This window comes from Schistocerca cancellata, chromosome 3, assembly GCF_023864275.1.
Source record: "Schistocerca cancellata isolate TAMUIC-IGC-003103 chromosome 3, iqSchCanc2.1, whole genome shotgun sequence".
Taxonomy (NCBI): Eukaryota; Metazoa; Arthropoda; class Insecta; order Orthoptera; family Acrididae; genus Schistocerca; species Schistocerca cancellata.
This window is the reverse complement of record NC_064628.1, coordinates 917,885,159-917,913,059: the sequence shown is the minus strand read 5'-3', so window position 1 is coordinate 917,913,059 and position 27,901 is coordinate 917,885,159. Positions and strand designations below refer to the sequence as shown.

Here is a 27,901-nt window from a genome sequence, read left to right as displayed (position 1 = left end):
GGAGAGGTGCCATTCTTGCAGTTTTGGAGAGGCACAGCATGGTTACTCCTGGCGTCGTAGTGTTGGAGGCCATTGGGTATCACTCCAGCTCATGACTGGTAGTGAGTGGTACCTTTGATGTGATAACATCGTTGCGCCATTTTTCAACACATCAGTGCCCCTCCAAACATGTTACTTGGCTGTATGAACTACCTGCGTGATGTTGAAGTAGTCCGTTTGGCAGTAAGATCCCCAAGTCTGTCCTTGATAAAACGTCTTTGCGAAGTCAGTTGGGTCCCAGATGGTGTATCTGTGGTATCGACAGTAACGATGCCACATAGTTTCAAAGGTTGGCACTACTGGAGACACAGACGACAGCGCCCTCTAGCCGGTGCTGTCGAGGTCTACGAGCTCCACGACTGCTTCACCCCATTTCATCAGGTGCAGCCAGCCAGGACACTTCGCTTCAGCTTCGCACCTCAATTTAAGTGATGTATTCTTATTGCTTGAGTAAAGGGAATTTAAATTCATACAGCTGGACTGACTTGTTTTACTTTTGCTGATCCAACCCAAGCGCCGCCCTCCAGGCAGGCTACAAAAGTATCCAGGGTATCAAGGCCGAGTTGCTACAGTTGTGGGCCACTTTGCTTCAGGAGAGATCACAGCAGCTTGTAGATCGCCTTCCCAATCGAATTGCAGCCAGCATCAAGGCCACAGGAGCTACAACGTCATATTAATACTGGACCTCATACTGCCAGTTCTGCGTCGTTCTGATTTGGTTTTGTATGCGGAAAATAATACTACAAACCAGGATGAGATTTTCACTCTGCAGCGGAGTGTGCGCTGATATGAAACTTCCTGGCAGATTAAAACTGTGTGCCGGAACGAGACGCAAACTCGGGACCTTTGCCTTTCGGGGGCAAGTGCTCTACCAACTGAGCTACCCAAGCATGATTCACGCCCAGTCCTCCCAGCTGTACTTCTACCAGTACCTCTTCTCCTACCTTCCAAACTTTACAGAAGCTCTCTTGTGAAACTTGCAGAACTAGCACTCCTGAAAGAAAGGATATTGCGGAGACATTGCTTAGACACAGCCTGTGCACACAGCCTGTGCACACAGTTTTAATCTTCCAAGAAGTTTCAATACTACAAACCTCTCAATCCGCGAAGTTCCCTTTCGTTTCCTCCTTCTCTGCTGGCTGCTTCACCTTTTCTTTCAGGAAATATATTTTGTGTATTGCCCACCCGATATACATGCATGAAATGCTTTTCATGACTAGGCACACTGCCGCAGGGGAACATGGCCACCGTCTTTTAGACTAAAAAAATATGTACGTTTTGTTCTGTGTTTCGGCCACAGGTTAATCAAGTAGTAGCGTTTAGCAGCTGTAGGGTGATACAAAGTGACTTAGACAGAATTTTTAGTTGGTGTGATGACTGGAATCTTGCCCTAAATGTAGAAAGATGTAAGTTAATGAGGATGAGTAGGAAAAACCACCCTGTAAGGTTAGAATACTGCATTCGTAACGTGCTGCTTGATAGTCACATCCAATAACGTTCCAAAGCGATATCAAATGGAGTCAGCACGCCAGATTGGTAGAAGGGAAGGCGAATGCTCGGCTTCGTTCTGTTGGGAGAAAATATAGCTCATCTGTAAAGGTGACGGTGTCTTGAACGCTAGTACGACTCGTTATTGAGTGCTGTTCGAGTGTTCGGGGTCAATACAAAGTCAGATTAAAGGAAGCTATGGAAGAAATTCAGGGGCAGGCTGCTAGATTTGTTACTGGTACGTTCGATCAGCACGCCGATATTACGGAGGTGTTTCGGGAACTATAATGGGAGACCTTGGAGAGGGGACGACGCTATTTTCGCGAGGCACTGTTGCGGAAATTCAGAGAACCAGTATTTGAAACCAACTGCAGATCGATTCTACTGCCGCCAACCTACATTTCGCGTGACGGCAACTAAGATAAGATGAGAGAAATCGGGACTCGTACCTCTCTCCTTGCGAGTGGAATAGGAAAGGAAATGACACTGCACTGCAATGGCACTGCACAGTAGCTTGCAGAGTATGGAGGTAGATGTAGATGTGGAATCCCAGATGGTCTATAAAGCGCACTGATTTGAGCGCTCAGGAAAGTGCTCACCTGTTTGAACGCTTCAGTGAAACGAACGTTCTGCTACTAGGTCACCTAACTGTATAGCTTACTGCATTCAGCTCTAAATCTTCGCTGTCATGAATACGTACATCTACATCTACGTGCACATCCCGCAAGCCACCGTACGGTGCGTGGCGCGGGTACCCTTTACCACGACTAGTCGTTCTTTTCCTCTTCCACTCGCAAACAGAGCGAGAAAAAATGATTGTCTACGGTGTGTCCGTCATGTCTCTCTGGAGCAGCGACCCTTTCGTGTCTCGCCTTGCAGAGCGCGGAGGGTTGTCAGTAAACTCAAGTCCCTCCTGCACGAGTTCCGTGGACATGCAGTGGTAGGGCGAGGGTAGGACCGTTGCGACTGAGCTGCAGCTCTTCGTTGTTATTGTCTCATTCTTGTGTAAGCTGGGTGTAGTGAGAACAGAAAATTGGGAAATTTGTGCTAAGTTCCTATGGGACCAAACTTCTGAGGTAATCGGTCCCTAGGCTTACACACTACTTGATCTAACTTAAACTAACCTACGCCAGGGACAACACGTACACCCATGCCAGAGGAAGGACTCAAACCTCCAACGGGGGGTAGCGAGAATGGTTACTACTGTAGAGAGAGTTTGAAGTGGAAGAGGTTTCCTGTGCAGGAGGAAACTTTACAAAGCATGTGAGGTGGTAATTTAAATTGCGTTTTCCTGCTTCGAAATGACCACATCATGACACTGTACGTGATGTAATTCGCCAATTCCAGAAGATAGGGTCAGTTCATGATGCACCTCGAACTGGTAGGCCTACAGTTTTAACGAAACCGAAGCCTAACGACATTTCGGACATCAGGAGTCCAAGAGAATCAGTGAGCAGATTATAGCAAGATTCTAAAGTATCTCGTACGACAGCATATAAGGCCGTAACTAGAAAACGGGGGACGTATCCGTATAAAATTTTTGCTTTGCAACTATTACATTGTATGCACCATGCAAAACGAATAGCATATTGCGAATGATTATCGCGTTTGTCAACAGACATGGAGTTGGTGTTTTTGATAGAATCTTTTTCATTGATAAGGCTTGGTTTCATCTACTTGGCTACATTAATTCCCAAAATTCATTAATTTGGTCATCAGAAAATCCACATTCTTTAAGGGAAACTCCACTGCATGCAGAGAAAATCGGAGTGTGTGTTGCTATTTTTTTCGATACTACCGTGACGTATGCTGTCTGTTGTTCCTAGATAATTTATCTATTTATTTACCTGCAGAATTAAAATAAGATCAGTCATTCATGTTTATAACAAGACAGCGCTACTGCTCATCCGACATACCAGTCCCTAGGACTTTCACATAAGACAGAACATTTACGAAAGGCCTCTGGCTCTAACACTCACTGTAATCGTCTCCGAACCACTGTCTGTATGCCTCTGTATGAGCGCTAATTTTTCGTATCATACCTTCTTGGTCCTTACGCGAAGTGTACGTCGGTGGCAAATAGGATCGTTCTACAGCCAGCTTCAAATGCCGTTTTTCTAAACTTTCTCAGTGATGCTCCTAGAAAAGAACGTTGCCTTCCCTTCACGGTTTCCTATTTGAATTCCCCAAGGCACTACCGAAGCACCTGAGTCTTGTTCGAATCTACTATTAACATATCTAGTACCCCACATCTGAATTGCTTCCATTTCTTGCTTTAATCCGATCTAGTACGGATCGAAAACACTCGAGCAGTACTCATGAATAGGTCACACAAGCGTGCTCAATGTGGTCTCCTTTCCAGGTGAACCACACTCTCCTAAAAATTCTCAAATCCCTGCCACAATACTCGCATGCTCGGTCCATTTCACATGGCTTTGTAGCTATTCAAACGAATTGGCTCTATTAAGCAGGACACTGCTAATGATGTATCCGAATATTATGGGTTTGTCTTTCCTACTCGTCCGCATTATCTTACATTTTCCTAATTTAGAGCTAGCTGCTATTCACCACACCAACTAGAAATTTTGTCTAAGTCATCCTGTACACCAGAGCATCATCAGCAGAACAATCGCTGACTACTACCCACCGTGTCCGCCAGAACATACATACACTCCTGGAAATGGAAAAAAGAACACATTGACACCGGTATGTCAGACCCACCATACTTGCTCCGGACACTGCGAGAGGGCTGTACAAGCAATGATCACATGCACGGCACAGCGGACACACCAGGAACCGCGGTGTTGGCCGTCGAATGGCGCTGGCTGCGCAGCATTTGTGCACCGCCGCCGTCAGTGTCAGCCAGTTTGCCGTGGCATACGGAGCTCCATCGCAGTCTTTAACACTGGTAGCATGCCGCGACAGCGTGGACGTGAACCGTATGTGCAGTTGACGGACTTTGAGCGAGGCCGTATAGTGGGCATGCGGGAGGCCGGGTGGACGTACCGCCGAATTGCTCAACACGTGGGGCGTGAGGTCTCCACAGTACATCGATGTTGTCGCCAGTGGTCGGCGAAAGGTGCACGTGCCCGTCGACCTGGGACCGGACCGCAGCGACGCACGGATGCACGCCAAGACCGTAGGATCCCACACAGTGCCGTAGGGGACCGCACCGCCACTTCCCAGCAAATTAGGGACGCTGTTGCTCCTGGGGTATCGGCGAGGACCATTCGCAACCGTCTCCATGAAGCTGGGCTACGGTCCCGCACACCGTTAGGCCGTCTTCCGCTCACGCCCCAACATCGTGCAGCCCGCCTCCAGTGGTGTCGCGACAGGCGTGAATGGAGGGACGAATGGAGACGTGTCGTCTTCAGCGATGAGAGTCGCTTCTGCCTTGGTGCCAATGATGGTCGTATGCGTGTTTGGCGCCGTGCAGGTGAGCGCCACAATCAGGACTGCATACGACCGAGGCACACAGGGCCAACACCCGGCATCATGGTGTGGGGAGCGATCTCCTACACTGGTCGTACACCACTGGTGATCGTCGAGGGGACACTGAATAGTGCACGGTACATCCAAACCGTCATCGAACCCATCGTTCTACCATTCCTAGACCGGCAAGAGAACTTGCTGTTCCAACAGGACAATGCACGTCCGCATGTATCCCGTGCCACCCAACGTGCTCTAGAAGGTGTAAGTCAACTACCCTGGCCAGCAAGATCTCCGGATCTGTCCCCCATTGAGCATGTCTGGGACAGGATGAAGCGTCGTCTCATGCGGTCTGCACTTCCAGCACGAACGCTGGTCCAACTGAGGCGCCAGGTGGAAATGGCATGGCAAGCCGTTCCACAGGACTACATCCAGCATCTCTACGATCGTCTCCATGGGAGAATAGCAGCCTGCATTGCTGCGAAAGGTGGATATACACTGTACTAGTGTCGACATTGTGCATGCTCTGTTGCCTGTGTCTATGTGCCTGTGGTTCTGTCAGTGTGATCATGTGATGTATCTGACCCCAGGAATGTGTCAATAAAGTTTCCCCTTCCTGGGACAATGAATTCACGGTGTTCTTATTTCAATTTCCAGGAGTATATATATATATATATTCCCTAAGGAAGTCCTGACGATAACCTTGTCTCTGACGAACATTCGCCGTCGATGATAATACATGCCTGTTAATGCAATATTCTGGAGAAACCTAGCAGAATAAATTGAATGCTTCCAAAAGAAGTGCACTTAGTATTCGGTTCTTTCCTGTTGTGGCCCTGAGGCCGAAGACTGGTCAGGTACAGCTCTCTACGTAAGTCTGTCCTGTGCTTTCTGCTTATTTCTGCATCGATTTGAATCTGCTTGCTTTGTCGGAGACTTGGTCTCTCTCAATTATTTTTATCCCCACACTTTCTTACAGTGCCAAGCTAACGATTTCTTGATGCTTCAAGATACATCCCATCAATCGGTCGCTTCTTTCAGGGAAATTGTGCATTGGATTTCTTTGTTGCCCAGTTCGACTCAGTACCTCTTCATCAATAATTCGATCTACCCATCCAATTGTCAACAATATTCTGTAGCAGCACGTTTAACAAGCTTCTATTCCCTTTGGTCCACCCCGATAGCTGAGTGGTCAGCGTGACAGATTGCCGTCCTACGGGCCCTGGTTCGATTCCCGGCTGGGTCGGGGATTTTCTCCACTCAGGCATTGGATATTGTATTGTCTTCATCATCATTTCGTCCCTATCCCGCGGGCAGGTCGCCTAATGTGGCTTCGAATATAATAAGACCTTCTCCGTAAGGGGCCTACCGCCCAATGACGCCAAACGTTCATTTCCATTTATTCCCTTCGCACCTGTAGAAGGCCACACTCCAGACCAAATAACATTATATGTCCTTCTTTCTCCTTCAGCTTTTCCCGCGTCCCTATGGGGTCAACGTAGGTACGTTGGATTTGGCAGTGTTCGTGCCCGGATGCCATTCGTGACGCAACCGCTCCCCTAGGGAAAAAATCTTTCTACCACACGTGTCTGTGTCTAGAATAGTGCAAGTGGTACAACGTTTTCTACGCGTTTAGTGTGTATCCAAGGTGGGACGTGGGAATTATCCCGGTACACACATAGCCGAATATGGAAAATTGCCTAAAAACCACATCTAGACTGGTCGACTCACCAGCCCTCGTCGTTAATCCGTGATATACATGTTATACGGGGCCTGTTCGTCTGCCCGTATATCGTAAGCGGGTCTGTTAGCGCTCTCGTGTATCCAGGCGGGTACATCGAAATTAATATTCGTTGTTAACAAATTTCTCTTTCTCGGGAGTGTTTTCTTTGCTGATTCCAGTTCATATTGTATGCTCTCTCGAATTGTGCCAGTTACTTTGCTGCTCTAATACCGAAACTCGTCTAATAATTTTGCACTTTACCTAATGTAATTCCCTTAGTCAGCCTTATGTAACTGTAATTCTTCGCGTTACTGTAGTTTTACTTTTGTAACCTCTTTCTAGACACTATCCTTTCCTTCAACTGCTCTTCCACATACAGAATTACCATTTCATCGTTGGGCTTTATTCCTTTTCTAATTAAGTGTCGTAATCCATGGGATTTAATTTCTTTTTCTAATTAAGCATCGTAAAGTCGACACCTAACAAAAGCAAAATTTTCAGGAAACACAATTTATTGAACTAATTGAACAGTGTGCATTGCTGATAATTCTCTAAATTATATTTAAAAAATGAAGTCTAGATACGTAACACTGATGGAAAACATTTCTATTAGTTTTCATTTATAAATAAAAAAGATGTAGAAAATCATGAATCTTTGCAAAACTGGGCATCTACAGATTAATTATTTTACAGCAGTAATGTTCTAGTTTATTTGATACTATTGAATAAATAATAATTCAATAAATTGTTTCATTATGTTACTGAACATTATTTTCATAGACATGTTCATCGGAACACTCTAGGGCCTTTCCATAGAACTCTATGTCTTTTTTTGATGATGTATCCAAATAAACCATTAGTTTTTTTTATATAGCTTTGCTATAGCTAACTGATAAAGACCCCTGAAACTATGTATATTAGTTTTCTTCACTTCAACATTGATCGAGGAGGAAACACACGTTGTTTCGATTTTGCAGATTGAACTACCTTTGTTGTTTGCTTTCTTTCTGGCTTCACATATTTTGAATGGTAGTTTCGCTTTTATTAATCTCTTACTAGTGATCTTGATATGACACACATGCCAGCCTTCGCCCAGATCCATACAGGCACCATGGTGGCTCAGAACCGTAAGATACTGTGATGGTAAAGTTACGGTATCACCTTTTCTCAGTTCCTTTTCAATGATATCAAATATCCTATCAAGATGTATGAACTGTGACTCCTGACTGGGTACTAGTGAGCCACTTTGCTCAAAACTAATCATAACTTCAAATTTGGAAAAACTCATTTTTTGTCGATGTCGATTTTAGAAAATTTCCGCAGTTTTCGTGCAAAATTAAACAAGCAAGTAGTAAGATTTAGAAAATTCCGTGTACTGTAATGTATTTGTCTTACAAGTACTCGAATACATATAAAGCTCATTTTTGCAAATTTTGTAGTCGTTAAGTTTGACGAAAACGGTAATCAATTTCTCCTCGTTTCCTCCACAGTTTTCTCAATGCACACATGAAATAACGTCGGGAATATTTCACAACTCCCTCCCTCACTTTTCGTCTATCGCTTCTGTTTGATATCCTTCGGCTCTTACGACTGCAGTCTGGTTTCTGTGTTCCCCGTACCTCAACCCTGTTACCTTCATAATTTCAAAGACTATAATTTGGCCAACGTTCTCAAAAGCTTTCCCTAAAGTTACAAATACTTTAAATGTAGATTTGCCTTCTCTGAACGTAGGCCCTACACTAAGTCGAAGTATCGATATTGCTTTTCGTTTCTCCCTGGCCGTAACTGATCTTCCCCGAGGTCGGCCTCCACCAGTTTTTCCATTCTTCCGTAAATAATTCAGTATCTGGCAACCGTGACGGATTGCAGTGAAAGTTGGATAATATTCGCACCTGCCAGCAACTTCCTTATTGGAGTTGTCTTCCTTCTCAGATTTACACCCCGTCATCTCAGACGTACCGCTTCACAGAGCTGCTACAGATTCGTGACGTACCTGCTGCGACGTACAGCGTGGGCAGCCAATCGGAGACGTGCATCAGCTGGTTGGACACCCTGGGCGTGTTCTGCAGCAGCGGGCTCCACACGGCGGCCGCGCCTCTCACGCCGCCCTCCCATAGGCTGGCCTTCATCTGCAACAAGAGCCACCCGTCACTCTGGACATTCTGACGGCACACAAAATTTGGTACGTAGGACATACGCAACTGAGCGGAATGATGATTAATACAGAGAGATCCACTTCAGTTGTACTAACGTTCATTCAAAACACGAGCGGTTTCGGCATTTTAAAACCCCATCGTCAGGTGTATGACGTAACACGTAACATGCGGTCGGGCCAGTCAGTGCAAGCGCTCAGTCATTGCATGTTGGCGCGCACAGTAGCGGTTGGTGTTCCTGCCATGCGGCTGCCCGGCGGCGGACAGTTTGCGCCAGCATGCAGTGGTTCGAGCTCTGGCACTGACTGGCTCGACCGCGTGTTATGTGTTAACAAATAAAATAATTGCATGTACATGAAGATGGGATTTTAAAATCACGAAACCGCTCGTGGTCTGAATGAAAATTAGTGCAAATGAAGCGGATGTCTCTAAATTAATGATCTTCATCTTTATGTAAGTACAGATACATTTTCGTCAGATTCTGCCTTACCACTTAAAATTGTCCCACTTGTATCTGTGTAGTCACCGGCAAATAATATTTTTTGTATTTATACAGTGATCTCCAACAGTATAAACATGTACATGAATGTATAAACACCTGAAGATGAGCGCAAGTCCGAAGCCGGTCGTGTGACAAATAATAATCTTTTATTGTGACTGGCAGCGCATATTTTTCTACACCCCATAAGGGAACAGTCACGGAGTTTGACAGCATCCACTGTGGATAAAATTCATACTCTGGGTGATTCTGTGTAATACTGTTCTGTTATAAACTTGGGTTTCATTCTTGGTTCAACCTACCGGGGACCGAGGGAAGTAACTTCTGTTTTCTCTCTTTTCTCCTTTCTACCTTTCTAGTAGTTCTTTGTTCTTTCCCTGTGTTCTACGTTCTTCTGTCCATATTGCGCCAACCTTTTTCTTTGTTTCATTCTGGAAGTCCTTGAATCTCTTTACATTTGCTCTGAACTTTTCACTGTTTCCTATTTCTTCTTTCGTTACTTTTAATTCCCTCAAGTCTCCTTAAACTTGTTTCATCCACGTCTTTGACGGTTTGCTTTCCTGTCAAAATGTTAAAAATTCTTTTTGTTGTTATTTTCTCCTCTAGCCTCTTTAGTAGTCCACAGAATACAGCCGGCCGCGGTGGTCTAGCGGTTCTAGGTGCTCAGTCCGGAGCCGCGCGACTGCTACGGTCGGAGGTTCGAATCCTGCCTCGGGCATGGATGTGTGTGATGTCCTTAGCTTAGTTAGGTTTAAGTAGTTTTAAGTTCTAGGGGACTGATGACCATAGATGTTAAGTCCCATAGTGCTCAGAGCCATTTGAACCATTTGCCATAGAATACAACCCCTCTCTTCCTCATCGTATAAAGTATTCATTCAATTCTTTCATAAACTTTTCTGTTACTTCTTAATTTCCATTTCCTATCATTACATTTCGGTCCCCATGACATTCCTCCTTTCCTGTTTCAGCCAACTGACTGACTTTATTTAACTAAAGGCATTCTGAAGCGTACAAGGTTTCTGGTGTAGTAGGAGTATTACAGTCGCGGTGTTTTACGTTTATGGATAAATATTTCATGGTATACAATTTCTTCTTAATCGAAATGCCACTTCCATTTTCCATTCCTTTGCTAATTTAGGCTTCTTTGCCTAAAGAATTCGGCGGTATTATTTCAGCTTTATTTGTAAATTTTGTAACCTTACCTACTTAACTGCCTCTTATGTCGGTGAGTCTTTCGTGTCTGTTACATGTTCTGCTTTTTTTCTAAAGCCACACATAGGCCTGCTTTTCAGTCTGTTCTTGTAGGGGATTTATCTGTGTTGTTCCGTTTCTACAGATTTAGCTAAGATGCCAAGATCGTTTGCAGAAGTCAAACAATCCTGTGATCATCCTCTTTTCTCCCTATTACGATTTTTCGGTGAAAACGCTGATTTTCTTTCAGTGTCTTGTACAAGTTGAGATGACATGCGTTTGTGGTGGCACCGTAATATCCTTCCTTTCCATATTGAAGAATAAATTTCAAGTGGAATGGACTAGTCAACGAAGAAAAATATAATTATCTCAAGTGTCTGGATCACTATGTAATGCGGAAATGACCATAAAATGTAAGGAGAGGCGGAACCGCCAATATAAAAGCAGGCAGGTAGTATTCAGTTGTCTGTAGACAAGCAGCAGCAGAACGAGTGGTCAGATCACAGTAACTTCGGAAGTGGATTAGTCATCCCTCTAAAGCTGCCCAAGTCCATTGTTGGTGATGTGATTGTGAAGTGGAAACGCCTAGGGGCAACCACAACTAAAACAAGACCAGGCAGACATCGTGTACTGAAGGACAAGAGGCGTTAAGGAATCACCGGAAGGAATCACTCATTAGTTACAAAGTGCTACCAACTCTCTAAGTACCACAGTGGCTGTCCATAGGACTTAAAAATATTGGGGTACGACCGAGGGGCAACTCCCTAAGAAACAAATTTCTGACGTCAGTGTTGACCAACGTTTGAGATGGTGTAAAGAGCCACATCAATGGACAGTGTACGACTGGAAACGAATGATCTGGAGTGCTGAATCACGCTGCCCTCTGCAGCAATCCCATGGAAGTGTTTGGGATTGGATTTTGCCTGGGAACGTTACCTACCATTTTGCGTTTTCTACAGAGGACGTGGAGTTCCAGTAGGGGTACTTTTTTCGTGGTTAAGATGCGGTCCCTTTTCTGCACTTACGAATTTGCTAAATGCGGAAGCACATGAACTCATTTCACGGCATTCTGTACTGCGTAGCGTGGATGAACATTTCGAAGACAATTATGGTAACTTCCTGGCAGATTAAAACTGTGTGCCCGACCGAGACTCGAACTCGGGACCTTTGCCTTTCGCGGGAAATTGCTCTACCATCTGAGCTACCGAAGCACGACTCACGTCCGGTACTCACAGCTTTACTTCTGCCAGTATCTCGTCTCCTACCTTCCAAACTTTACAGAAGCTCTCCTGCGAAACTTGCAGAACTAGCACCCCTGAAAAAAAGGATAGGTAGGAGGTAGGAGACGAGATACTGGCAGAAGTAAAGCTGTGAGTACCGGACGTGAGTCGTGCTTCGGTAGCTCAGATGGCAGAGCACTTGCCCGCGAAAGGCAAAGGTCCCGATTTCGAGTCTCGGTCGGGCACACAGTTTTAATCTGCCAGGAAGTTTCATATCAGCGCACACTCCGCTGCAGAGTGAAATTTTCATTCTGGGACAATTATGATGTCTATCAGCATGACAATGCAATCTGTTATAGACCAGCGTGTATCAGGCAATGATTTGTGGCTCTAAGCACTATGGGACTTAACATCTGAGGTCATCAGTCCCCTAGACTTAGAACTACTTAAAACCCAACTAACCTAAGGACATCACACGCATCCCTGCCCGAGGCAGGATTCGAACCTGCGACCGAAGCAGCAGCGCGGTTCCGGACTGAAGACCCTAGAACCATAGAACCACTCGGCCACAGCGAACAGTAAGATTCCTGACACGCATTATGCTGCCCTGGCTCCGACCTGAGCGCAATGGATAACTTTCTGGGTGAGCTAGAACGTCGACTGTTCTCCATACCTCGGCGTCCAAAGCCACTACCTTCTCTGGTTGCCGTTCTTAAGAAAGAATGTTCTGCCATTCCCCCAAAGACATTCAGACAACAGTTCTAGCAGTCCTCAAGGTGAAGAATGAAAGCACACCACACTAATGACCGCCAACAAGTGGGTGGATACATTGGATCACATTGTGTGTTTAGGGTATTTGTCTTTCATTACCTGCAAACGTAAAACGCACTGGTAACTTTAGTGATAGTACGACGTGTGGTTGTTCCGTTATCGCTGAAGGCCCTAAAGACGGGATGCCACTACCCAATTAAAAAGAAAAAATTCTTTCATTCGTAGAAGCTTTCAGCCCATACTTAGGAGTACGTGATGCAGAGCATAGCAACCACCTTCCGCCATGGAAATGAGCTTATTGAACTACGTGTAAATTTGCGATAACTTTCATCATGGCCATGCTACAAGGAACGCGTAAATAACTAACCTATACAAACTAAACTACACCGTCCAATCAAATGTGACTAGCTGAATAACTAACTTTTGCACGGCGGACTGCTTCGAGACGTGCAGGAGAAGAGTCTCTGAAATTCTGGGAAGTACCGACAGGGGTGCCAACCCCATTGCCGTGGCCAGCCGCACTAGGATTCTCGGGTGAGGATCCAAGGCGTGAATAGCCGGATCGAGGTGGTCCCACAGATTCTCGACTGGATTTTAATTCGACCAGTTTGGTGGACAGAGCAGTGCGGCAGATTCATCCTTATGCCCTTCCAACCACGTACGTACACTGAGAGATGTGTGACATGTTCCTTTGTGTGTCTGGTAGATGCCAACCTACCGAGGAAGAACCAACTGCGTGAGGGAGTGGACATGGCCCCCAAGGATAGATGCCTTGTGCCTTCCAGAATGACGAGGTCACCCAGGGAAAACACTCTCCGCACCATATTGGTCCAGTCTGGAACCTAACGACGATTATCACAGGATGATTTCTTTCAGATGTTTGACGCAATACTCCCAACGGCTATCTGTACAATGGGGCATAAAACGCGAGTCACCTGAAACGGTCATCTGTCAACACTCAGTGTAAACTCTGTGGCGGCATTGGCGTGCAAATTCCAACCTTTTTCCCCGATGAACAGTGGTCAGCATTGGTATATCAACAAGGCGGTTGATGCGGTAGCCCGTAAGCAGTAACGTTCCCTGAACGGTGGTTGCGGAGAAAACTTTGGTAGTCCATTGGTTCATCTCGGAGGTCGGTTGCTCAACAGTTGCACGTATGCCTCTTCACAGCCTTTCTTTCACCCTTACAATCTTAAAGCTCACCACACTTGCCTCGGAGCAGGTTTTTGATAGCGACATTTCGCCATGCACGTTATACTTCAATTACGGCGGCACATAAACTGTTTACAAAACTAGCCGTTTCGGAAATCCTTCCAACCGTGGCCAGTTGAACGTCAGCTAAATCGCTCTGTTTCCGCATTACGTAAATGGCGAAACGATTTCTGAGTACCCCCAACATAATTGCTTTGTATACCCACAGTGGTGCTACTGCCAACTGCTGTCTGTGAGGGGTTACAGCGCTTTGACGTCTAACACACGCGGTTGTCACACCAGTGTGACTCTACCGTGTATATTCACCTGCGCTGTACCTTGGGAATCCACAACTTGGCAGTGTGCGACTGCTCCCAAAATTCCCTAATCAGAGTGCCAAGCTGCATAGTAGAACACATAAAGTGAACCACTTGCGGAAGAAAGATATGAAGCAATTGATAGAGAAACAGAAACTAAAGCTACACATCCGCACATAAGTAGACAGGATTGTAGAGTAATATTTCACAGCCAGATGCTCAGGACGAAGGGCTCAAATTAAGCAACTTCTGGAAACGACGATACTTTCCTGAAAGCCAGAAAGGTGGAACAATACAGTTTAACTAAAGGGTTTCCTTCGCTTTGAAAGCGTTGTCCCGTTTAAAGACTGACTATAAACTGGCAGACTCCTCCGAGCATCGAGGATCTGAGGCTTGCTGTTGGCCTGCCGCTTTCTTGACAACTCGGGAACGCAGAAGGACACCTGAAGGAACTCTCTGCGGTTTTCAACATAAAATGATAAGTTTGAGACCCTGTACGAAGACTGACAGGATTGGTCAGCCACTGTCGACCGATAATTGTTTGAGACTGCATATTCATCCAACCAGTGACGAAGACTATATGACGAGACGTTCAACATCCTGTAAGGCACAGTGGCGGAGAATGAACACAACTGCCGACCAGCGGTGACCTCAGGATGAATGAGGACACAGTGGCATCTTTTCGTCAGATGGATCAGATAATGAGTTACAGGAGTTGGATGAATCGACCAGTCGGAGCATTCGGAAATCTTTTGGAGATCATCTAGAGCTGGAACACTCAGAAATCTTTAGGAGATCATGTAGAGTTCAAATTTTGGAGCTTTACTTGAGTGATGATTTTAATTTAATTTTTAGGTTATCTGAGTGTCTCAGGTCCTTTCAGGAGGTTCACGAGTGTCATGATTTCCATGCTGTTTTGTGTGACGTTTTCTGACTTTGCTTTCTCGAGGTATGTGAAGTTATTGTCAAAACAGTTTTCACGATTCGAGTGGGATCTTTACATAGCTTCCCTTGTATATTATCTCTTTGTGGTAGCCTCGTTTTACAGTGAGTGTCGGGTTGTCTTTCATACGGCCTGATGATGGACTGCCCTATGGACTGATGCCTGAAGCCCTAAGCCTCCGTCTGTGGTTCCCTCAGATTCCAAACATACCATTCTCACCGACTCTGCGAGCCTATAACGGCAGACAGTAGTTGCCTTGGGCGTGGTTAGTAACAGCATGTCGAAATCCGGGTGGCATTTTACCTGGAGAAGAATTATGTGGGATGAAGGGAAAGAGAAATAAGTGATGCTGCTCAGGGCAGCTCCGCAAGAAGTCTTGAGACATACAGATGAAGTTGCTCACAGTCAACTAATAGCCACTCAACACCAAACATGATTCTGTGGGAAATCGACAAGCCATCGTAACATCAAAACAGCCACATACGCACGTGCGTAGTACTGAATCTGTTAAGGGATGACGTAAAGTGATGTATTCCGGCCCCCTCCTTCCTCCAACACGCCCAATTGTGAATGGTAATGATAATAAACATAAATGTTTTCTTGCTTTATCATATGCATTTGAATTCCTCAAATTATTGCATTTTAATACCCAGTATGGGACGATCTTATATACATATCACCTCCTGAATTTACCATTTTGACTGAAATTCTGTATTAAGGTGAAAAATTACAGCGAAGGTAGTGGGTTTCCAAGTGTAGATATTAATGTAAGGATATGTAACCATTAGCTGGGGCCGCAGCGTGCGTAAGAACCAGTTACTGACGTAACAATTATATAAAAAATGATTGAGTAATTCTGATTACAAAAAGACCGCAGGTGTAAGTAATGCTAAAGGAAGATCACAGGAAGTAGTGATGTTCATATGGGCCTGAACACATGTAGAACTAGCAATTGGCGGCTAAACGAGTTACGAGTGAAGTGAATGATCCGCGATCGCCTACTAGTTAGAAATCCGCAACCGTAGTTTCACTGTAGTGTAGCTTCAGTATCACCTTATAATTAGCAGACGGAATAAAAACGGCAGAGGAAGATACTGCGCCCAAGAAATAAACTAGTTTTGCAACGTAATCCCAAGTGCTTGTCGTAAGGTGGCTACAATAAGTCCTTAGTGGTCGCAGGTTCATACCGCGAGAAGAAAAGTACACAATCGTCTTAAATGAGAGGCAGTATGATAGCCTTTGGCAATATGAGTAATGTTGATAGAAGTTCTAATTCCTTACTCCAGTGGTGACAGAGCGAGCCAGCGAACGCGCTCGTGGACGGACCAGCCACCCTCAATGACGCAGTTTGTACGAGAAACCATCAACGATATGAAGCGTCACATTTTCGGCTTACAGACAAGGTGAAGCGAGCCACCTGCCTCCACTGAGGTCCCAGAGTCACCGGTTACTAACAGAGGTCGGTTGTGAGAGAAGCAATGATACGCCGGCAGTTGTGGCCGAGCGGTTTTACGCGCTTCACTCCGGAACCGCGCTGCTGCTACGGTCGAAGGTTCGAATCCTACCTCCGGCATGGATGTATCTGATGTCCTGAGGTTAGTTAGGTTTAAGTAGTTCTAAGTCTAGGGGACTGATGACCATAGATATAAAGTCCCATAGTGCTTAGAACCATTTGAACCAGAAGCAATGATGTGTTCAATATTCACAAATCGATAATTTAGTGCAACTTCTAGAGAGTGATGATAGCTTACGAAAGGATTCTCCACATTCAATTCAGATCGCTTTGAAATACTTCTGCATAATGATACGAAGAGAAATAGAAACACTGGACGCCGAGCCGTTGCGAATCAGCTGTTATAGGGGCGTTGGGCGGCATTCAGTAACTGTCCTAGCTGACGCTGCTTCTAACAAGGGAACATCCCCATCGCACCCCCCTCAGACTTAGTTATAAGTTGGCACAGTGGATAGGCCTTGAAAAACTGAACACAGATCAATCGAGAAAACAGGAAGAAGTTGTGTGGAACTATGAAAAGAATAAGCAAAATATACAAACTGAGTAGTCCATGTCCAAGATATGAAACATCAAGGACAGAGTAAGCTCAGGAGCGCCGTGGTCCCGTGGTGAGCGTGAGCAGTTACGGAACGAGAGGTCCTTGGTTCAAATCTTCCCTTGAGTGAAAAGTTTACTCTCTTTATTTTCGCAAAGTAATGATCTATCCGTTCGTTCATTGACGTCTCTGTTCACTGTCATAAGTTTAGTGTCTGTGTTTTGCGACCGCACCGAAAACTTTGCGATTATTAGACGAAAGGACGTGCCTCTCTAATGGGAACCGAGAACATTTGATCGCAAGGTCATAGGTCAACCGATTCCTCCACAGGAAAACACGTCTGATATATTCTATACGACACTGGTGACGGCATGTGCGTCACATGACAGGAATATGTTGTCGACCCACCTAACTTGTACACTTGGTGAACGGGGAAAAAGATTCTTCTACCTTGCCCGATTTAGGTTTTATTGTGGATTTGATAATCACTCCCAAAAGAGGGACAGATAATAATTATCTGAAAATAAAAAATTAAAATTTACGCTCGAGGGAAGACTTGAACCAAGGACCTCTCATTCCGCAGTTGCTCTCGCTAACCACGGGACCACGGCACTGCTGAACTGACATTATCCTAGATGTTGCTATTCTGCACATGGACTACTCAGTTTGTATATATTGCTTATTTTTATCATAGTTCCACCCAACTTCTTCCTGTTTTCTCGATTGATCTGTGTTCAGTTTTTCAAGGCCTATCCACTGTGCCAACTTATAACTAAATCTGAGGGGGGTGCGATGGGGAGGTTCCCTTGTAAGAACGGATGATTCAGTAGATACGAGGTTGCGGCAGCTGCGGCACTTGGCTTGTACTCCGTCTGCTGCTCTGTGCCCTGGCGGTAAACAAGTGTGCGGCAGCGCTTGCTGGTGTGGTAGTAGCGACAAAGCAGTGTGTATTCTGCCGTGCACAAACAGCTGCCATACATAGCACAAACACGGTTGAGTGTGATTACCCATCGCAATCTTCAATAACGGAGTTTTGCAGCCCGGGCGAGCAGGAAGAGAATCACTAAGTTTCTGGATGGTACCTAAAGGGGTAGGAAACCATGCCGATTCCCTTCCCCAGGCCAACTGCGCTAGGTTTCTCCGTTGAAGATTTATGGCGTAAACACTCCGACTGAGATGGTCTGACAGATTATTGACTGGGCTTAAATCCGGGAGTTTGATGTCCAAAGCAGTGCGGTTGACTGATCTTGGTACTCTTCGAAGTACGAACGTACACTGCGACCTGTGTGCCACTGTACATTGTCCTGCTGGTAGGTGCAGCGTGCCAAGGAGAAAGCAGACATTATGTACACTCATGCACATAAATTAAGGATAATGCTGATACATGGTGAGACAACGCTCTGGTGGGTGGTTTGCGGGTTTAAATCACCTCGGTGTATGACTATGCGGTGCAATTAACTTGCAGTCGTCGCACGGTGGCGCTGGCAGCAGTCCACATACGCAGAGGTGTATTGGTGCATGTCAGAGTACGGTGCAGCGAGTAATTCTGCAGACGTTTTCAGACGTGCTAATGGTGACTGTGTGTTGAAAACGACTCAAAGGACACATATTGATGACGTTATGAGGGGTAGAATACCAGGGCGACTGGAGGCTGGTCAAACACAGCAGCTCGCAGCACGGGCCCTCCGTTTGCCGCAATGTGTGATCTCAAGATTGTGGTAACGATTCCAGCAGACAGGAAACGTGTCCAGATGCTACAGTACGATACGTCCAAAGTGCAAAAACCACAAGAAGACCGATATCTCACCATCAGTGCCCGCAGACGGCCATGGAGTACGGCAGGTAGCTTTGCTCGGGACCTTACTGCAGCCACTGGAACTGTTGTCTCCAGACACAAGGTCTACAGACGACTGAACAGACATGGCTTATTCGCCCGGAAACCTGCAAGGTGCATTCCACTGACCCCTGGTCACAGGAGAGCCCGTAAAGCCTCTTGTCAAGAACACAGTACATGGTCATTTGAACATTGGTCCCATGTTATGTTCACGGACGAGTCCAGGTCCAGTCTGAACGGTGATTTTCGCCGGGTTTTCATTTAGCGTGAATCAGGTACCAGATACCAATCCCTTAATGTTCTTGAAAGGGACCTGTATGGAGGTCGTGGTTTGATGGTGGGGGATAGGATTATGATTGGTGCATGTACACTCCTGCATGCTTTTGACAGAGGAACTGAACAGGTCAGGTGTATCGGGACGTCATTTTGCACCAGTATGTCCGCTTTCTCACGGGTGCAGTGGGTTCCACCTTCCTCCAGATGGATGGTAACGCACGGCCCTACCGAGGTGCCATCGTGGAGGAGTACCTTGAAACAGAAGATATCAAGTGAATGGAGTGGACTGCCTGTTCTCCAGGCCTGCACCCCATCGCGCACATCTGGAATGCACTCGGTCGACGTATCGCTGCACGTCTTCAAACCCCTACGACACTTCAGGAGCTCCGACAGGCACTGGTGCAAGAATGAAAGGCTATACCTCAGCAGCTGCTCGACCACCTGATCCAGAGTAAGCCAGCCCGTTGTACAGCCTGTGTACGTGTGCATGGCGATCATATCCCATATTGATGTCGGGGTACATGCACAGGAAACAGTGGCGAGTGGCGTTTTGTAGCATATGTGTTTCGGGACGGTTTTGTCAACATATCGCAAATACCGTGGACTTACAGATCTGTGTCGTGTGTGTTCCCTATGTGCCTATGCTATTAGCGCCAGTTTTGTGTAGTGTCATGTTGAATTTCGAGTCTGTAGCACACCATCTTCATGGTGTGCAAATTTTAATGGCCAGTAGTGTATATCTCTCTTTAAAGACACTAAAATCGTTAACTTTGCAAGAATTTACCTTACACCTATTTTTTTCACATCACAAATTGTTGAACGAACGTTTATTGAATTCATTTCAAGAAAAAATGTTGTACAAAATTTGCTATCTTCATTAAAGACGTTTTGGCACGGTAATAGAATCAGTGTAAATTTTAAATGCTTGTCCAACAGCTTTTATTTATTGGTATAATAAGTAGCAGGTAATAACTGTTATTTTAATATTGTAAGGCAGAAGTTGAAAAACCACAACATCCACTTGAAAAAAAAACCGTGTATCACAGGCGGTGTAAGTCAATCGATTCGATTTAAGAAAGGTATTCATATTCGATAATTATTTGTAGATTTACTATAGATGTACTGAAAAGAAAAATAAAAAAATAACGGACTTTCGTAATAAACACGAAAGAAAAACCACGTAGAGAACAGAACAGGGTTTTTCCTCCTAGGAATTAGGATTAATCGAACTTAACGCAGCGAAATGTATCTCAAAAACAGAATTTTCACAGACGCGACTTAGTTGGTGTCATACATTGGTCGAACGTAGAACAATGGAAGAATAAGTTCCCCAAATCCTACGCCTGAAACAAACCATAAGTGACAGCAACATGAACGTACTTGCACAGCTAGGAAAGAAGAAAGTGGAGGAATGTGTATCGTATTGTGAACGATGAAAATTAAGATGACATATTAATAAAGAAAGAGCGAAGAGTTCGACAAAGTACACGAGAAAGGTATTTTGTTGAAAGCTTACACCAGCACAAGTGACATCTTAGCAGGACACAGCCAATGCCTTCAATAAGAGTACATTTGTCACCGTATAAATGGTGACAATTTGTCATAAATCTTGTACTTTCCCAGCGTGTACTTACGAAATACTCATTAATTGTCTGGTTTCATATTGTGTACTAATTTATCTTGTCACGTATATTTCTATCTGTTCCACCTGTGAGAGGAGGAAATCTAATCAACATGACATTGGGATTAAATGTCTTTAATTAGATTTTCGTTGTTCACTTTCTTGTAATCGCTCAAATTACACAAAAATTTGGTTGCGCAACACCTGTTGGACTTACCCCTCTGAACGGGTAGTTGGATCCCCAGTTCTTATTAGTCGCTCCTCCGTTGTCGGAAATGAAGACAATTACGGAGTTGTCCAACATTTCCCGCTTCTGCAGTGCTGCCACCACTCGCCCCACCGATTCGTCCATCTTCCATATCACAGCTGCGGACAAACATGTTTTATGTTATTTGCTACCGCTGACGTCCTGCTACATCGTGTCTCCAGCTCGGATCTTGTAGAAATTACTGATGTGATGCGCACCACGCTAGCCCGCAAAAATACTGTCTCTTGTAGTACATACCTTTTCGGTCGTCGTCGGATCTGAAGACATGTAACACAGGTTCAAAGGAGCGAAGTACAAATCCATCTGTTGCAGCTGCTAATCATAGTAAACTTTGACTGAAAGTAATATTTTGTACGCCACAGATATAAAAATAGATGTACTCAGTGCTTGATTTGCGACGGTAGGCAAATGTACGTCGTAAAGATACCTCTGATGAAAGGAAGAGTCAGCGTAGCAGAACCTCTTCTTTTTTTTTTATATAAATCAAGCACTGGATGTACCTATACGTATTTGTGTATGTATGTGTGGACGTATGTATGTACAAGGATGGAAAAAAATGCTACACTAAAAAGAAGTTGTGCAACATAAATGAAACTTGGTAGGGGTGTTTCTACATGTAAAAGATGCCTGTTAATATTTAGCATCAGTCGCATGAGGTAGGCGCTAGAAGAACCACTACGAAGATCCAAATCAGGTTTACTTTAAATACACACTGTAAGAGTCGTCAGAGTTGTCTTTTAGATTGTACATGATGAGCCGATGTTAGTTAAGAATGCCTTTAAGGTGACAGCACGGCATTATCAACACCTCACTGAGTGTGAAAGAGGGCGTCAGGGGCGCTGCAGTCGTGGACTGTGCGGATGATCCCGGCGGAGGTTCACCGAACGAGGTTGCTCAGTGGTTAGACACTGGACTCGCATTCGGGAGGACGACGGTTCAATGCCGCGTCCGTCCGTCCTGATTTAGGTTTTCCGTGATTTCCCTAAATTGCTCCAGGCAAATGCCGGGATGGTTCCTTTCAAAGGGCGCGGCCGACTTCCTTCCCCGTCCTTCCCTAATCCGATGAGACCGATTACCTCGCTGTCTGGTCTCCTTCCCCAAAACAACCGAACCGAACCAAACCGGTGGAGGTTCGAGTTCTCCCTCGGACATGGGTGTGTGTGTTTGTCCTTAAGATAATTTAGGTCCAGTAGTGTGTAAGCTTAGGGACTGATGACCTTAATAGTCAAGTCCCATAAGATTTCACACACTCTTGAACATTTTTTTGCTATATCTTCCTTCTACGATACTGCAGAAAAACTTGGCAGGAATTTTGCCACTGTACATGACATTTACTATTGGAGGGCAGCGTGGAGGGTAAAAATCGTAGAGGGAGACCAAGAGATGAACAACACTAAACAGGTTCAGAAGGATGTAGGCTGCAGTACGTATTGGGAGATGAAGAAGCTTGCACAGGATAGAGTAGCATGGAGAGCTGCATCAAACCAGTCTCAGGACTGAAGACCACAACAACAACATGACTGTTCGCAGCTGTGGTCACGAGGAAGTACGGTCACGAGAATACTGGACTCCGTACGACTACGTGGCACTACCGGGAGGGAAGATCATCGTGTTCGGCATATGGCCCTGGTGCACCGTACTTTACTTGCAACAGCTGTTTGAGCATTAGTTGACACCACAGTAACAAAACGAACTGGTACACATCGGCCCCAGCGGACACCTTGTAGCGTACATTCCATTGACCACAAAACACCGCCATTTGCGACTTCAGTGGTGTCAAGCGAGAGCTCTTTGGACGGTAGGCTGGAAGTCTGTTGAAAGAGGGTTCTCCCACGGTGCCAGTGCAGCCCAGTTTAGGTTATAAGGACGGCAGATGAGGGCCTGCAATGAACCTCTCTGCATGCTAGACGCACTAGACATATATGGCCTGAGGTGAGAATTTCTATGACGGCAGGAGTACTCTCATGGGTTATCCCACGCACCATAATTGCAAATTGTTCGACAGTCCAGTGAGTCGACCTGTTGTGTTGTCGTTCGTGTACAAACCTCCAGGTGGTGACTTCCAACAAGATTTCGCTCGTCCACATTCCGATGTTGCAACACAATATGGTCTACAGAGTGACGAATTGTTGCCTTGGTCTGCTCCATCACCAGACCTGTCTCCAGTAATCGAGCACATGTGAGATATCATCGGTCGACAGTTCCAACGTCATCCAGAAACAGTGTACTGTTCCTGTATTGACCGACCAAGTGTAACAGGTATGGAATTCCATCCCACCATCTTAGAACCGATACCTGCACAACACAGTGCATGCAAAAATGGTTCTGAGCACTAGGGGACTTAACTTCTGCGGTCATCAGTCCCCTAGAGCTAAGAACTACTTAAAACTAACTAACCTAAGGACATCACACACATCAATGTCCGAGGCAGGATTCGAACCTGCGACCGTAGAGATCGCGCGGTTCCAGAAAGTAGCGCCTAGAACCGCTCGGCCACCCAGGCTGGCACAATGCATGTACGTCTGCATGCTTGCACTTAATATTCTGGCGGTTACATCGGTTATTAATGTAATAGAATTTCACATTTGCTATGGCTTTTCTCGATCTTACATTAACCTGTGATCGTGCAGTGTTAACTACATCAATATGTTACCTAAGCAAATGTACTCCCGAAATTCCATTGCTCTACATTAATTATTTTTTGATGCTGCGATTCTGTTTTCCGCCAGTGAATACAGAAAAGGTGTTCGTCAATTCCGCTTGCAAACTCCTAGCTCTTTTAGAGGAAAGTAGGCACGTAATATTTTGAACAGGAATCCTTGTCCGCAAACATACCGTTTCCGTTCTTCGACAGTTTTAGTTCAGATATTTAACTCTTCCACTTCTGTGTGAGATATTGAAGTAGGTTGACGCAGTGCAATGAAGAGCAACAATTCGAAAGGAAATATAACGAAACATCCATTTATCACTTAAGCAGGTATGTTCGTGTTAACCATTAAACATTGCGTGGCCACAGAGAAGGGGAGAATAAGATGACAGAGAAAGGAAAGACGAGGAGATATAGAGAAGGGGGGGGGGGGGGGTGGGCAGAGAGATGGGGTGGGGGCAACAGACAGAGAAAAGAGAGAAGAGATGGTAGTAGAATGGGGAGGAGGAGATTAAGGTTGTGCGGAAAAGAAAAAGAGGCAGGAAGCGGTGGACTCGGGGACGGATGAGGAGATGGAAAGAGGGGGGGAGGAGCAGGTGGACAGAGCAGACAAGAGCAAATGGACAGAAAGAAATGGGAAGATAATAGACAGGGATAAAAGATAGACAGTGGGGAGTGGAGGAGATAGACAGTGGGCAGAAAGAACGAGAAGAGGGCCTAAGAGATAGGCAAAGAGGGGGAGCGGAATAAATGAGCTAATGGATTGGAGCAAATACATAAGAGGGGAACGCCGGGTACTTTTTTATAATGTAAGTAAATTAACATATCAGTGTACCCCGTTTTGAAATACACAACGGCACAGAAACTGCCTCTATTTTGGTGCAATTATGGAATTGTTATTGGAGAATCCGAAGGAATATATTTTGTAAATGGAGACATTGTTGAAATAAATCGTACCCATGCATATACGTCGTTAAGAAGCTAGCTTTAACTGAGAAAAATCGTGTAAGTAATGATATCGGGTCCCTGAATGCATTATGAGGTGGGTGTATGTAAGATATAGGCAGATTGTTGAGATGCATGCGGAGAGAATTCTGCAAATATTGGTCAAATTACATAGGTGTAACCCGCACTAATTAGATGATCTGGATTCCTGTCCAGCGATACAGGCCCACTAATTCCATCTCTGCAGAACATGAAATTCGAATTCACTACAGAGAAGAATAGTCCGATAACTAGGACCGTCCCACAGATTAACATCACTTATTCAGTTTTTTTAATTTCTGTAAATACAGTGATCTACGAAATGCAGATATGCAGATAGTGGTATCCATCAAAATCAAATCTCCACACCTAGCAGCGGCGCCCTCCATTATACGTCGCCGAGAAACGCATCGTTGGCCGCACTTCTCTGTGCGCGAACCTCTGCCAGCATGGCAGGCCGCCTTTGCGCATGCGCGCACGTGCTTCGAACCACAGAAATTGGCCGCCCAGAACATACAGCGACCCCAGCTGCCGGCTCCATTAACTATGGAGTCATACTTAACGCCGCTACAGACGTCTACAAGCCAGTTCCTATCGTGCTTAGTTCTGTTCTGCAACTCGGAAGTGCTACGCTACGGTGAACCTGCTGTTCGATGTTGATTTGGCTGCGCGCTGGGCTTAGAATCCGAATCCTATACTGTGACTAGGCTTAGCATGTCAACGGACTTGTGATTCCGCCGGGATTCTGCATTTCACTGGAACCACCATCAATTTATATAATTTTCCATAAGGTGTTTATCAACAACCTGGCGCTTGGTAACGGAATTACTTGTATCAGTGTTTTGTCAATGAACCGGAGGACGGTGACAAGTGTATTGCGTTACTCCTAGTTATAATACAGGTACGTCTCATTCATCTATCTTCTATGTTTCAGTTTGTGTGCTGACAGGTCATATTTCCTTACGGGACTGCGATAACCAACAAAAATTTGCTTACGTTAAGCAATTAATGGAGCATAAGTCACCAGACTTAGTAGGAAATGTTGATACGAGCTTTCTGTCTTGTTACCTTGTAACACATTTATCGTTGTTACCTATGTTTGACCTGTGTAACTTCTTTCTCTGTTCTTACTTAATGTAACTTCTGTATCATCTATGTAGATGGTTTAGTCATTACTTATGTCAATGTAATTAATCTATGAATGTAAGTTTAAAACTTAAGTTCTTTAAAAGAGAAGGGGGGATATTAGTGTTTAACGTCCCGTCGACAACGAGGTCATTAGAGACGGAGCGCGAGCTCGGGTGAGGGAAGGTTGGGGAAGGAAATCGGCCGTGCCCTTTCAAAGGAACCATCCTGGCATTGGCCTGAAGCGATTTAGGGAAATCACGGAAAACCTAAATCAGGATGGCCGGAGACGGTATTGAACCGTCGTCCTCCCGAATGCGAGTCCAGTGTGCTAACCACTGCGCCACCTCGCTCGGTAGTTCTTTAAAAGAATGCAAATGTTAAAACCTTACTTGTAATCCTGGCTCATGCATACGGAAAGTAGTTTCATAATCATATGAAACTTGGAGAGAAGTCCTTCCGCAACGAAACTGGCTTGCTGGGAATATAAAAGGTAGATATACCGGTCGAACTCTAAAGCTCCTTTGTGGCAAAAGTCAGTCAGTTGCTAGAAGGAAAAGTGTTCGCATCTTTTGTACTGAACGAGGCAAGAAGAACCGCAAAATTATTCTTTATAGCTTTGATGGTGGAAGATATTGTATCATTATTCATGGCAATCATTGTTTAGCTCTGAAATACCAAAATACGACACCAATAAGAGATTTTTCAGAGTTTGTTATACAGCAAGATCCATGGATATTTTGGGCACCCTTTTACAATAACCCCAGGAGATCGACACTACAGTCATCTTCATCTCAAAGAATCAGTTGAGTACTAAATAACTGCATGGACCAGTTACGCGTTTTATTAATAAATAATAAGTTCATGTGGGATATCTGTAGTTTATCCCTAGTCATTTACCTATACGGTGTCCTATTCCCAGTGCTGCAATAATCTAAGTCTCCTCTTTTATTAAATTGAAAATATTTACCTTCCTTAATGAAATCTAATAACTATTGTGAAGTAAAAATTTCATAATTTTTCAGTGTGCCTAAGTTTCGAGGTATTCGACGTGTTTTTCATAAAAGTATAGTTAAAGTTTTACTATAATGAAATTTGAAGTATTCAGTTTAAAGGCTGCTTTTACGGATATCTTAGTACATTTACAGTATCATGTTATATATTGCGTGTTGATACTAACGTGTTCAGCTACATGTGAGTCTACTGATATATTTAATTCTGGGTCCCCATGCTAATTTTTTGAGCCCAATTTGATGTCATATTGCAACTACAGCATTACTGACGTGTATTTGCCAGTTCTCTAATATTTGTGGATTATAATAAGCAAGTGACTGTAGCTCTGCAAACAGTACTAGATACAGGTAAATCATGTCCCATTTGAGTCTGACAGTATGAAGAAGTGAATGCTGGTTAAGGATACAAATAATATTCAGTAAAAATAATACAGTTGTCTGAAAACCATATCAATGACATCAATGATCTTATTTTCCAATAATTCGTCTGATAACAGAACCTCATATTGAAGTTAGTAGTGCTCAACCACGAGCAAATTTTTTTTTACTTGTAATGACCATTACTTTTTTGCTTTGTTATACAGGTAATAGATGTTACTGGCAGCCAGTGGTTTTAGAAACGTTTAATATCCCCGCTGTGATTTTCTTGGCAAATTACTTCCACATCACTTGATAATGTGTACTACTGTCTGCTATCTTATTTGAAAAGCAGAATATCAGGGTCAGCTATAGTCAGTCGAAATAGTTAACTTTCTCTACGAACAGTGTTAGTACTTGATACAACTTTACCAAATTAGGCTGGCAGCCGTTCTCTTTTATGTAATTACGTTTGACCCATAAAATCTTGGTTCAATGCTCCGACTAATCGATTCATCCAACTACTCCGACTCACTAACTGATCCATGTGACGGAATGATACCACTGAGTCCTCATTCATCCTGAGGTCACCGCTGCTCGGCAGTTGTGATCATTCTCCTTCATTCTGTGTTTCTGGATGCTGAACTTCCCGTTATATCGTCATCACCATGTGGCGGGGAGGGGGGGGGGGAGAGAATTTGCGATCCCGTCCAGTCATCGATCCACAAGGGGGTAACCAGTCTTGTCATTCTTCGTACAGGCTC

General features: G+C 44.7%; 1 protein-coding gene across 1 annotated transcript in view; it reads right to left on the bottom strand.

The window, feature by feature from the left end:
• The window catches only part of LOC126176648 (arylsulfatase B-like), a 108,344-nt gene that overhangs the window by 16,749 nt on the left and 63,694 nt on the right, over positions 1–27,901 (bottom strand). The window contains exons 6-7 of the mRNA XM_049923806.1: positions 20,961–21,109; positions 8,673–8,808 (exon numbers count right to left, since the gene is read on the bottom strand). Coding sequence (XP_049779763.1) covers positions 8,673–8,808; positions 20,961–21,109 — 285 coding nt within the window. The remainder of the gene's footprint in view (positions 1–8,672; positions 8,809–20,960; positions 21,110–27,901) is intronic.